Source organism: Crinia signifera, chromosome 6 (genome assembly GCF_055691185.1).
Source record: "Crinia signifera chromosome 6, ASM5569118v1, whole genome shotgun sequence".
Lineage (NCBI taxonomy): Eukaryota > Metazoa > Chordata > Amphibia > Anura > Myobatrachidae > Crinia > Crinia signifera.
In genome coordinates this window covers 149130921-149144158 of record NC_139222.1, presented here as the reverse complement: position 1 = coordinate 149144158, position 13238 = coordinate 149130921, and the positions used below count along the sequence as shown (strand labels likewise).

General features: G+C 40.9%; 1 protein-coding gene across 2 annotated transcripts in view; it reads right to left on the bottom strand.

Moving 5' to 3' along the window:
- LOC146008378 (protein MTSS 1-like) overlaps nt 1–13238 on the bottom strand; it is a 151249-nt gene that overhangs the window by 24163 nt on the left and 113848 nt on the right. For both annotated transcript variants that reach the window (XM_083147586.1, XM_083147587.1), the window contains exons 7-8: nt 6136–6293; nt 3799–3906 (exon numbers count right to left, since the gene is read on the bottom strand). In XM_083147586.1, the coding sequence (XP_083003712.1) occupies nt 3799–3906; nt 6136–6293 (266 nt within the window). The remainder of the gene's footprint in view (nt 1–3798; nt 3907–6135; nt 6294–13238) is intronic.

Genomic DNA, 13238 nt, shown 5'->3' with positions numbered 1-13238 from the left:
GCAGATCGCACAGGTTTTTTTACCTTGCGATCCCGATGCACACCCCCGGGACACACAAATTGAAACCCAGATAGACAGGGCAGGAATTACGATATAGTGCAAATCAAATGTAGATAGCATGAACTGTATATAAATAGTACAGAGATAGCAAAGATTGCATAGCAATCAAATCTTAAGTCGAATAGCAAGGGAATCTCACCGGGTGTACACACCATTAGACAAAGTAGGAGGGGTAAAACAAATGGTTGAGGATCTCGGAAGACTAGAGGAAAAAAAAAAAATCACGCACTTGGGTCTCAAAAACCCAGTCTATATATAGTATCAATGGCAATAAATGTAAACTACATACGAGGAAAGGAATTTAGGAATCACCTTTGATTTAAAGCCAGGCAAGCAATATAACAAGTCATGTCAGATGCTTTGTTGCCTAGGAATACTCAGCAGAAAAAAATTAATAATGCCACTGTATAGGTCATTGGTACGGCCTCATCTAGAATATTGTGGCAATATGTCCAGAAGGATATAAAAACATTAGAGACCTAACAAGAAAATCAACTAAAATGGTGTATGGCCTACATAAAAAACTTGAATAGGAAAGACTAAAAGATCTTAATGTGTAAAGTTTGGAGAAGAGAAAGGGCGGTTATGATTGAAACTTTCAAATATATCAGGGGTTTTTACAAGGTACAAAAGGGAGACATTAGGAAAGAAAGAAAAGTATTAGAATCTGAGGACATGCATTGAAACTGGAAGGAAAAAAGGTTCAGAGGAAATTTGAGGAAAAGTAGGAAAGCCTCCCACCAGAGGTGGCTGAGTCTAAAGGCCCCCATACACTAGGGCGACTTGTCCTTAGGACAAGTCGCCCCCGACTTCCCCCTGAGCTTCCCCGGCTGCTCCCCGGGGGAGCTTGATTAGATTGGCACTTGATGTGCCATTTTTTACATGTGATAAATCGTCTCGATTTATCACATGTTAAAAACCCGGGGAGCAGGGGGGGGGGGGCTACAGAGGTGGGAGCAGGGGGGCTGGGGACGCTGCGGGGGACAGCGTCTGTGTCCCCCGCTGCTGGGGACAGCGTTTGTGTGCCCCGCTGCTGAGGACGCTGCGGGGGACAGCGTCTGTGTCCCCCGCTGCTGGGGACAGCGTTTGTGTGCCCCGCTGCTGAGGACGCTGCGGGGGACAGCGTCTGTGTCCCCCGCTGCTGGGGACAGCGTTTGTGTGCCCCGCTGCTGAGGACGCTGCGGGGGACAGCGTCTGTGTCCCCCGCTGCTGGAGACAGCGTTTGTGTGCCCCGCTGCTTGGGACGCTGCGGGGGACACAAGCGGCATAGAGCCGGGCAGGGGGAGCTGTCAGTGTTGAATAAAAAAAAAAAGCCCATACAATGCATGGGCGGCCTGTGATTGGCTGAGCGCTCTCTCAGCCAATTGCTGACTGGCTGAGAGAGCGCTCAGCCAATCACAGGCCGCCCATGCATTGTATGGGCTTTTTTTTTTTATTCAACACTGACAGCTCCCGCCGGCTCCCCCTGCCCGGCTCTATGCCGCTTGTGTCCCCCGCAGCGTCCCCAGCCCCCCCTGCTCCCTCTACCGCAGCAGCGCCGCCCCACTAGGTCCCAAGTCGGGTGGTCGGACGTGCAGCAGGTCCGACCACCCGACGCAGATCCGATGCGCACGGGACCGCGCATCGGATCTGAGGGGACATCAAAACTAGCCGATTTTGGTCCGATTTCGGCCAGATCCGACTGATCTGGCTGAAATCTGACCAAAATCGGCTAGTGTATGGGGGCCTTAAGACAGTAGAGCAATTTGCACATGCTTGAGATAGGCATGAGAATATACTGACAAAGACCTAAAGAACTAATAGGGTTGAAGTTGCTAAAAAAAGTAATAAAAAAAAAGAAGAAAAAGCAGCTTCTTATCTGGCAGCAGATGAGACAACAGAGCTATTCAATTGTTGCTCCATCGAGTGCGATCAGCATTCAGCACCGACATTTCAGCTCACACCTCCCAGGGGTGGCGAGGTGAAATAAGTGAGTAGTGACCAGTTTCAGTGCTAAAACAGGATTTTTTTTGTCCCGAGATCATTAGTTTACTTGGGTTTAACTGCCTTATGTGGCTACACCCAACCCTAATGACAGTGATCAGTGTAATAAATAGAATCAATGGACTATTGCTCTGCAATCTCCTGTCACTTTAGATGGAAGCTCTAGGGTCATAAACAAGGGACTATATCACCCTATGTTCAAGTCCAGGGCACAAAAACCCCCAGGTCAGCACACGCCAACTGCACAAGGAATCACACTTGCTCCTGAGGAAGCCGAAGGTGTATATTCCAGGGAAACGCGTTGAGCACATCGAATTCAGATGACTTCATCCATCCACACATCTCTTGTGACCTGTCCATCATCCCTCTGACGTCCCCTACAAATATCTGGATACAATTTTTTTTTGTGTTTCTGCAATATCCCTAATTATTCCAGGAAAGGGGAAGATTGTCAAATGGGAAGCTTGAGCCTTTGAAAATATAGGGCAACCCAGGACTCCCGAGTCACTAATTTCTGGACACTATTCTCACCAGAAGAAATTGGATGGTAATATACTCACTTTACATGTCAGCCTTGTTTATTGATCAAATTATTCATAACGCAAAAAGTATCCCTGGGATATCATTTTAAAGAAGTGCACAATTACTTTTTAAATGTCAAATGATTCACCCATTTATATCTACATTTATTTTATTCTAATTTTTACTTTTAAGAAAATTGTGTATAAGTGTTTATAGAGAACTGTGTTGTCTAATTATTGGGACAGCCAGCGCTGGCACTTATCTTTCTTTTTATGCACAAGGAATCACATTAGTGACCGGCTTAAATGTTAGAAAGTATAACATTATGAAGAAGCAACAGCTATGTGTATCGAGTGGTACACCCTACTCGATATGCTGTCTGGTCCTACCATCATCTTGCTCACTGTGTATACACATCCCTGTCACTCGTGTGGGGCTGGCTTTACACAGGTAAGAGGTAATAAAAAGTGTGTTAAAAAGTGTTACATTGGTAAAAAAATAATTTAAAAAATGAAGTTCTATAAAAGTGCTATATTAAGTGTTTTAATATTATCCCCCAAAGCAGCCAGGCTGCACCAACCCAATAGGCCCTGTGCCCTGAACTTTTTTTATTTTAGGTCAGTTAATATCCTTCAATAACTTTCTTTATAGTCTTAAGTCTTCGGGCAGTAAAAGGAAATATTTTTATGTGTCAGTTTTATACTGTCTTCTATGTGCTTTTGCTGACAAGGTACCAAACGGTTAGTCTCAGAAAATGCCCTTATCTGGTTTGCAGTCACAATGTCAATGATCCCCATATCACCAATGCTATAATGTTGACATTTCCAGGCAAGTTAGGGTCAGAATGAGAACCACAACAGCATGGGGACATATTTACCAATCTCGACATGCCAACGGTGTCAACATGCTGAATCATTAACAGGTCAACTTGTTCAATGTTGACATTACAACCGTGTCAACATTATCATGCCAGCATGATGACGGAGTTTGACAAACATTGAGTTTGTTTGATATATACACTTAACCCTGATAGCTGCAATAGCACCATCAGCAGTGTCCACATCGGTTGCGCAGATGAGACTATGCTCAGATAACAATACAACAGCAATGGTCTAAATCACAGAAAGTTTTACATAGAAATATATTACTGCAAGAAACATCATACAAGAAGTATTTACTATTTACAAATTCCATCAAGATTGAAGAGAAAAAAAAAAAAAAGTTTCACCTCACCTGTTCACTCAAGGGGGGCAGTTTATTTGGTTCAGTCGTCAGATTTGTCAGGTCTTCTAGGATAGTCTGTAAATGTGTTATTTCTCCAAGCATGCCTATCTCCTCATCCTAATAATACATAGATAGAAACTAATCACTGCAACAGTCAACATCTAAAAGGCACTTATTATGATTAATCCCAAACCATGGGCCAAAAAAGTGTAGCAATTAAGCATTGTTGTAAAAATAAAGCTGGCCATACATCAGAACGATTCTAGGCCTGAATGCAAGATTTTGACAGTTTGCGCAATCGATTGTGTGCAACTTGTGTGGTTTTTCTGTGCGATGCGGGTCGAGGGGTCACTCCACTGATCATATGTGCAGCACATATAATCAGTCGGGATGGTTTGCGGTCGTAAACAGATTGTATGTGTTTTATAGCACATACAAATCAATCGATCATACGACCTGCACCGTATGCAGGTCGTTCTAATGTGTGGCCAGTTTAAATGCCAATGAACAGCAGTAAAAGGTAGGCAGGGAATGCTGAGACTTTTAGTGCTATAACAAATGAGGAATTAACACCGAATGGTCAAATTTTCAGCTGTCAAAGCAACTGTTATGTTAAAAGCACTGTGGGATTAACAAATACAACATTAGACACTAAGAGAACATTATGAAAAACACTGAAACATATAAAGTATGCATCAGCTAAGCGGTCATGTGGAGTAATATCTCTCTCCATCTGATCACTACTAGACTGTTTCTTCTGTACCATTTCTTCTATTCAACGTTAGGTGCCTTTTTTTGGTTTTTCTTTTAAAAACTTTTCATATATTTAAAATCTTCTATTATATCTCCCATCTAACATTTACTGTATGCACCAAGCTATACTAATGGATTTATCAGTCTTACCTGATCAGTTTTGTGGTGCACATGCACCATTTTAATTGTCTCAGCTCACCCAGGGGCAGATTTATTAAACTTGGAGAAGAGATAAACTGGAGATAAAGCGGAGAAAAGGTAAAAGGAAATAAAACACCAGCCAATCAACTCCCAACTGTCTTTTTCAAACACAGCTGATTGGCTGGTGCTTTATCTCCTTTTACATTTTCTCTGCTTTATCTCCAGTTTATCTCTTCTCCAAGCTTAATAAATCTGCCCCTCAATCTGTAATTTAAGGGCAGACTTAACAACAAGTGAAAGTCATGTTATCGCTTACTTTGAATGATAAATCATGCCCCAACCAATCAGCTTCTATCATGTGTGAAAAATGACAGGTGGTGATTGGCTGGAGCAGCATTTTTTATTTGTCTTGAGTGATAAGATTATCACTTATTGTGAAATCTGCACCTTATTTCTAAATGTCCTCCTGGATATATGGCTTCCTGAATGGAATTCTAGAATAGGGTAAAATAATGTCCTACATTACTACATAATTGTATGCTATAATTCTTCTCCCCATCCTTCTGGTTTGCTACATTGAGCAGTATCCAGTTATTTACCACACAGTGAAACAGCACATTTTAGCCCAATAGTAATATGGGGATATCCAATTATCGGCCATTTTTATCATGCCTCAAATTACAGATTTTTGGGCATTAACACGTGCGATCCAGAATAGGTTCCATACCATGTGCTCTTGTTGAAAAATAGGTATTTGAATGCCGATTATCGATGATACTGCTTCTCATGCCAAACCCTGATTAATGCCGGCGGTCTTGGCTCATTGGCTAGCCCTTGGGGGATCCATTAGAAGCGGTAATTTACCACAGCTAATAGAATACCCCCACTGTCTACAGTGGCAACACCTAGATCCCCTTTCTTCACAATTTCTATTTCTGTACCATTACACCTATATTCTACCTTTGGGTTTTTGATACACAAGATACACACTAAACTATACTTCCAACCTACCTGGGCAAGTGCTTTTCTTACCCCTGCCCTGTGTGTATAGCCATGAGATATTGTTGTGTCATGTACATAAAGGCTTATCCATCAATACAATTAGTAATTCCACCATCTAAGACAGTGGTTCCAAACCCTGGTCCTCAAGTACCCCCAACAGTGCACGTTTTCCATGTGGCTGAATAATGAGTGCACCTGCTGGGTGACCTGGAAAACCTGCACTGCTGGGTGTACTTGAGGACCAGGGTTGGGAACCACTGATCTAAGTTATCAAGGACTGGTCAAAAAGCAAATTCTTGAGATTCCCATAGTAACATTTCCCATCTATAAAGGTACTTTATTTAATTCATTGTCTGTCTTTCAATCTATAACATTTCATTTATTATTCCTCAGGTGTGTGATTGTGTGATTGTGTCACATGAGAAGAATCTAGATTAGCTAAGCACTTACCAAAACAGGCTTTAGGAAAGACACAAACATACAAAAGCGCCCTCGTTCCTCTACCAGTGCTCGATAAACAGCCCTTTTCTCGGTTTCTTCAAGTAGTATGTACTTGTCATTCACATCCTGCAGAACACTATCTAGCTGCATGCGCGCATCATCTTTGCCTGTGGGAGCAACACAGTGATATCAGATATTGACACCTAAGACAAGACATCAGCAGACAGGTGAAGACCGAAGCGGATGTGCTGAATCCATTATTGCTTGGTCTCCAATTAATTACCTTTAATAAGATTTTTTTATATGCATACAGAAACAAACATAAAAAGTAAAACGGTGTACTATTTTAGAACACCAAAAAAAGTCCACCCTTAATATGTAGGAGTAATGGTTCATCAAAACAATCTGTTAGTAGTCTAACCTCCTTTTAGTTACAGAAGTCAGAGTTTGAACTGCTGTCTGTAGAAAGCATTAGACTGATGGCTAGAATGCTTTGCACAGTACTAAGGGCCAGATTCTCTAAGCTTCAAAAGTTATAGAATGGAGAGTGATAAACAGCCAGCCAATCAGCTCCTACCTGCCATGTCACAGACTGTGTTTGAAAAATGTCAGACAGGAGCTGATTGCCTGGTTGTTTATCGCTCTCTATTTTATCACTTTTGAAGCTTAGAGAATCTGTCCCTTAGCATCGTAAAGTGGGCCACATGCAAGTTATAAAACAAAGGGTGACATATTGGAAATGACAGTGAAAAAATAGTAAGGCAACAATGCTCTCTGATTCTCTTCTACATATCCATATTCAAAGGAAACAATGTTTTGTCAAACACCAATCAAATCCTCCTCAAATAATTTGGAGTAGAATTGCACAAAACATTCTCAGTACAGCGATGGGAGCATTATATACACCACACCAACATAAGTGGAAGTATCAATTATACTGAAATGTAAGTCAAAACTTAAAGAGATTGTTTATTACCCTTGCAGAACTACACAAAATGTGGCCTAACTACTCTAAATTATATCGGCAGAACTGTAATCAGCCCAGCCACACTATGTGGTATCATTAATGGTTTTCCCCTTGAAATGCCTGTACTCCTCGACAACCGATACAGTGTATACAATATTATTCAGCGACCCCACCCAGAAGTATGCTGTCCCGGACTAGTAAGAATTTGGCTGTATTTGCAGACAACAGAGGGGGTCATTAATGGCACTTGTGAGTGCGCATCATTGGTACAGTGAGAACATGCAAGACAATAATATAATTAACTACATAGTTATCTTGCTTATCATTAACAATTGTCGCATAATGTACATGCACCTTTAAATAAGCGGAAATCCAGAGTTCAATTTACTTTTGACATGTTGCCTTATTCCACCTTTACAAAATTATTATATTGGTCAAATTGCTTGAAAATGACACCGATAGAGAGAGCATCATATTATTTGGACTACTGTAAGTCCACACCTCACATCCAAATGAGCACCGATATGCTCAAGTCATACGGTTACTGGGTAGAGGTAGCCTTGAGTGTTATGATAAACTGGTCATGGTCTAGTCCTACAATACAACGCTTTCATATCCCCAGTAATTAAATATCCTCCATTTTCTTTTATAAATCCCTATAAAATAGAAGCTAATAAAAAGGTATAATAGGGAAAGGAATCCTCAACATGTATAAACTGTACACAACCCAGAAAAACAAATAAAATAGAACAAAATAAACTAAAAAAAAAACTTTATTTTTTCCCCAGCATGGGCACTGAAAAGCCCAAACTATTATTCTTCCATTATCTAGCAACTGAATTTAAAGAAACACATGGTTCACAGCTTGCCCTTTAACACAGCTGCCGTGCAGCAGTTGCCTAGTTGTATGTATTACTCAATAGTAAAAAGAGAAGTAAAGAACATTTTTACACAACATCATTTTTTTTCCTGAATATTTATATTCTGACTGCCAACCTTTGAAATTAGACAAAAAAAACCCCAATGCTTATACTTTTACCAAGGAGCACCTGTCGCCTATACACAGTTTAGACAGCAATTAGTGTCCCGAGAATGTAGCCTATCAAGGGAAACCCCAAATACCTCAGTGACGTCTAAGGTTCCTAGGGAATTGAAGGCTTCATGCTCATGAACATTCACAAAATAGGCACATCCAAAGCATGTAAACAGGTGTACCTTACCCCCTATAAACATGCCAAAGCCATGTCCTCTTCCCACATGCAAACATATATAATTTATAGGATGTTTAACGGAAAAATACATTTGAAACAAAGCAAACTACTAATGGGTCTTTACATTAAAAAGTGCATATAAAGGTCTCATGTTACGAAAAAACAAAACGTAGCTGTGTAACATTAGAGTTTAACATATGTTGACAGGTTCAATTATAGCTCTAGTATAGTATAATTTGAATAAACGTTGTTTTATTGTTTTCAATATTTTCATCATAAACAATGTGTACATTTGACAGGGTTCCAACGTCGTGAACAAAATGGACAAACATAACATAATCTTGACATAGTATTGGATGACATATTTGTGGCTTGGGTGGGATACACTGTATCCCCCCCCTGATCTTAGCATTGCCAAGTTAGTATTTATTTAGTATATGGTTCTGACCGATGCTTGTGTGTCAAACTAACAGAAGATAACTACTTCGTCGGTCAGATCCTCCATGTTGTCCATCATGTAACAAACATTCTAATTATACATTATTAATAAGAAATAGAGATAGAGGGAGAAGGGAGGGAGGGTAGGAGGGGGGGAGGAGCAGAAGGGGTTTGGTTACAATTATACACAACTATTTCTCATTATTTATGCGATGTCTAGTGTAATAATACTGTGGTCTGAACAGATAGGAAAATTTTAAAACACTATGAACCTAGCTGAACCTCAAGAGGGGTCGTGGGGCCTGGTCAGGTGATTGGTTTTAGTTGTGGCTCTTTACATCGTGATGAGGGTGTTCTTATAGATCAGGAACTTTGGCTCGGTTAGGGGCAAATGTCCAATTTGTTATTTCTGACATTTGTGTGATTTTTTCCCTATTCTCTGGGTCAAGAGAGTTGATATATGGATCCCATTTTTTGTGGAAATTGCGTGCCGAGCCTTGGGATAATGTGAGGGTTTTTTTGTCAAAATAAATTTGTTGGAGCATCATGGAATGAAGTTGGTCCATAGACGGAGAGGTTTTAACCGTCCAGTTCTTTAAAATTAGTTTCTTTGCCACTGTGAATATCATAATAAACATTGGGATTAAAGGCTTTGCTGGGGGCAGGGCTGCCCATTCATTGAATACAAGGCATAAACTGGCACTAGGTGAGGGTCGTAGGGTGAGGCAGAAGTGATTGTTAATAAACATGTATACCTTATTCCAGAATCTTCTTATCTTCGGACAGTCCCATAGGCAGTGGTATAGATCAGCTCTCGATCTCCCGCACCTGGAGCAGGCACCATCAACTGCGGGATCAAAGTGAGCACGCACGGATGGGGACATATAAGCTCTATGAGTGGTTTTCACATGAACTTCTTGCAAGTATGCTGAACCCAATATTTTGAGGGAGGAAGCGAAATTTGACAGAAATATATCAGGCGAAGGCATAGACGGGATGTCTTTTTTCCAGGCATCGGTTAGTGCCTGAGAAAGGGGCTTCGCCTGGTTGGAGATTAGTATATCATAGACATTTTTCAATTTATGTGGAAGTTTGGTCCATTTGTATATGAGTGATGGTATATGTGAAGATTTAGTGTTGATTGGAAGTGTGAGTGAGAGTGATTGTATGTAGTGGCGCATCTGGAGAAACATAAAGAATTGTGAATTTGGTAGGTGAAATGTGGTTTGTAGGGAGGCGAAAGTCAGTATGTGTCCTCCTGGGTCAAACACTTGGTTTGCAGTATCGAGCCCCTTCATCTTCCACTGTAGGAAGAGTTTGTTGGTCAGAGAAGGTGGGAACGAAGGGTTGCCCCATATGGTGACATAGGGCGAGGTAGTGTGTTGTCCTCCTATCTTTTTGTGGAGTTTTATCCATGAATAATAGGTGTCGTGAAACAGAGGATGATTTAGGACTGTTGGTGGGATTAAATTTTTCTTTGTATGTAGGAGTGCATTTAGGGAGTAGGGATGGAAAATATTCGATTCTAGATCGTAGTCAGTGTATGTGCTTCTTCCTATAATCCAATCTGCGGCATATCTCGATAGGATAGACAGGGAATAACGTGAAAAGTCTGGCATGTTTGTGCCGCCATCATCCTTTTGCATAATAAGTTTATTGTAAGCTATTTTAGGTTTTTTCCCCTGCCATATGAATTTAGTGACTGCCTGTCTTAATCTTTTTTCATCTGTGGGAGAAATAGAGTACGGGAGAGTTTGCATAACGTATAGAAGTTTAGGAAAAATGATTGTTTTTATTACTGCTATCCTACCAAGTAGGGAAAGTGGGAGATCTTGCCAACCTTCTAGTTTTGTGATAAGTTTGGTTATGGTGGGTTTGTAGTTTAAATTATATAGTTGATCTATCTCTCCGGAGATCTGGACGCCTAAGTATTTGAAATGGGAGGTAGTTATTTTAAAGGGAGTGGAGGCTATTGTGTTAGTTAGGAGTGTTTGTGAGAATTGTAGTGGTAGTAATTCGGATTTAGTAATATTAATCTTATATCCCGCCACTGCTCCGAATTCGTCTATAAGGGTAAGTATTTCTTGTATGGAGGATTCCGGTTCAGACACAAATAATAACATATCGTCAGCAAACAATGAGATTTTCAGTTCAGTCTGCCCAATCTGTATTCCTCTGTATACTGTGGAGGCTCTTAAGGCTAGCGCCAATGGCTCCAGAGCTATTGCGAATAATAAGGGCGATAGGGGGCATCCCTGCCTAGTGCCCTTTTCTATTTCGAAAGGCATTGAGAGGAAGCCATTGCATGAAATTTGTGATTGGGGGTGGTGATATAGGAGGCTAATTATTTGAATAAATGTTCCAGGGAAACCGAATTGCGTCAGGGTCTTGTGCAGGTGGGGCCATTCTATTAAGTCAAATGCCTTCTCTGCGTCCAAAGAAAGGATAGCAGAGGAGGCATCTTTGTTGGAATTTTTAGTCTGGGTAAGGGCGGCTATGACTTTGCGGACATTGACTGAGGAGTGACGTCCAGCGATGAACCCCGTTTGGTCCGGGTGTATGATTGAAGGGAGCATGGGTTTGAGCCTGTCGGCAATGAGCTTTGCTAGAATTTTATAGTCCAAATTAAGGAGCGATATTGGCCTGTATGAACCAGGGAGGGATAGATCTCGCCCTGGTTTTGGGAGAATTTTGAGAACTGCCGAATTGAAATGTGGAGGGGGTGTTGTGGAATCGAGAAGAGCATTGAAAACTTGTGTTAGTATTGGGCTAATTTTTGGTGAGAGGAATTTGTAGAATGCACTGCAGTACCCGTCTGGGCCTGGGGCCTTGTTGGGTTTTAGATGTTTGATTGCTGACTCAATCTCTTCTTGTAATATTGGGGTTGATAAGGATTCTGACATAGCAGGGGTGATCTGTGGGTAAGTTATGGAGTCCCATAGAGGGGATTGGGTGTGAGAGTCTGTATGTAGATTTTGCGAGGATGTATTATCCATAGTTATATTAAGCCCATCTAGGTGGGGTGGGGTTGGGATTGGTGTTTCTAAGTTGTTATTTGCTGTGTCTGGGGGAGATTTTAGGGAGGTGGAGTATAGTTCTTTGTAGAACTGTTGCATTGTCTGGGCTATTTCTTTATTGCTTTTTGTGAGAGAGCCATGTGGAGTTTTTAAAGGTTGAACTACTGCTGGTTTCATTGTTCCTCTCAATAGGCTAGTGAGGAGTTTGCCTGATTTATTTCCGAAGCGATGGTATTTATAATTTACTGCAAATAGATGCCTATCTCCCATTTCTGAAATATATTGTTCAAGTTGTGTTTTGGCCGTAGTGTATTTCTGTTTTTTGCAGGGGGAGGGATCGTGTTTATATTCAAGGAAATGTTCCGATAGCGAATTTTGGAGAAGGAGGTATTTTTTTGTGTAATCCCTATTGGAGGCGGCAGTAAACGAGATCAGTGCCCCTCTTATAACGGATTTCATAGACATCCAGAAGAGGACTGGGTTATTGGTTTGATGCTCCCTGTTTGTGTTGCAGAAATCATCCCATGCTGCCTCCAAGAAGGACTGGAATTTTTTTGATTTTAAAAAACGGGAGGGGAATCTCCATAGACGTGAGGTTCCCTGTTCTATGGGGACATGGAGCGTAATAGTGACCAAAGCATGGTCTGAAATGATTATAGGGTTTATATGGGATTCTGTGATTAAAGGAAACAATGAGTGGGATACTAAAATAAAATCAATGCGGGAAAAGGTTCCATGGGCAGCTGACTGGCAAGTATAATCTTTATCTGTCGGATGGGTAGCTCTCCACGTATCGACTACTCTTAGCGTTTTTAGTATAGTATAATTTGATGTCGAGTAAGTAGAAGTTTCCTTCAAAAGATAGTGGTAGGCTTGTACCATCCCATAACAATTTTGTGTTATAATGGAAAAACAACAAAGATCGAACTAAAAATAAGCCTAGTTAGGCAGTTTGAGATTACATCCATCTTTGTGCAAATTTTAACAAAATACACTGTAAAAACTTAATTACTGGTTATCTTTTTGGCTACTGTAAGCAAAATTAGTCGTCAGCAACTTTATGTGAGCTATGTTTTGAGTACACAGCCCTTGGCCATTAGTTACTGCTGGAAATTGTGAAGTAGGGCTTGTCCGGAGCTGCACATAGGTTAGCTGATTTAATTACATTCTGTAACATACATTTCCAATGCTCAGTCAGAAAAAAAAAAAAACGCTTGAAAAGTTCTAACCTACTGTACTTCTCTTATCTTGCTCTGCACTACCTGAAGTAGAAGTATGACATTGCTAACACTGCTATAAGGAAAGAGATCAAACACGGCACCTTAAGGGCTCAGAGAACACGTGTCCACTTGATCTACAGTGGCGGAACAATCCGGAAATGCCAGGCTGTGAAATAGCTTTACTTTATTGCGATATGATCAGGGTGGTTTTTCCTCATGACATTTTATCATAAAGGTGGACAAGGACTCCTGTAATAAA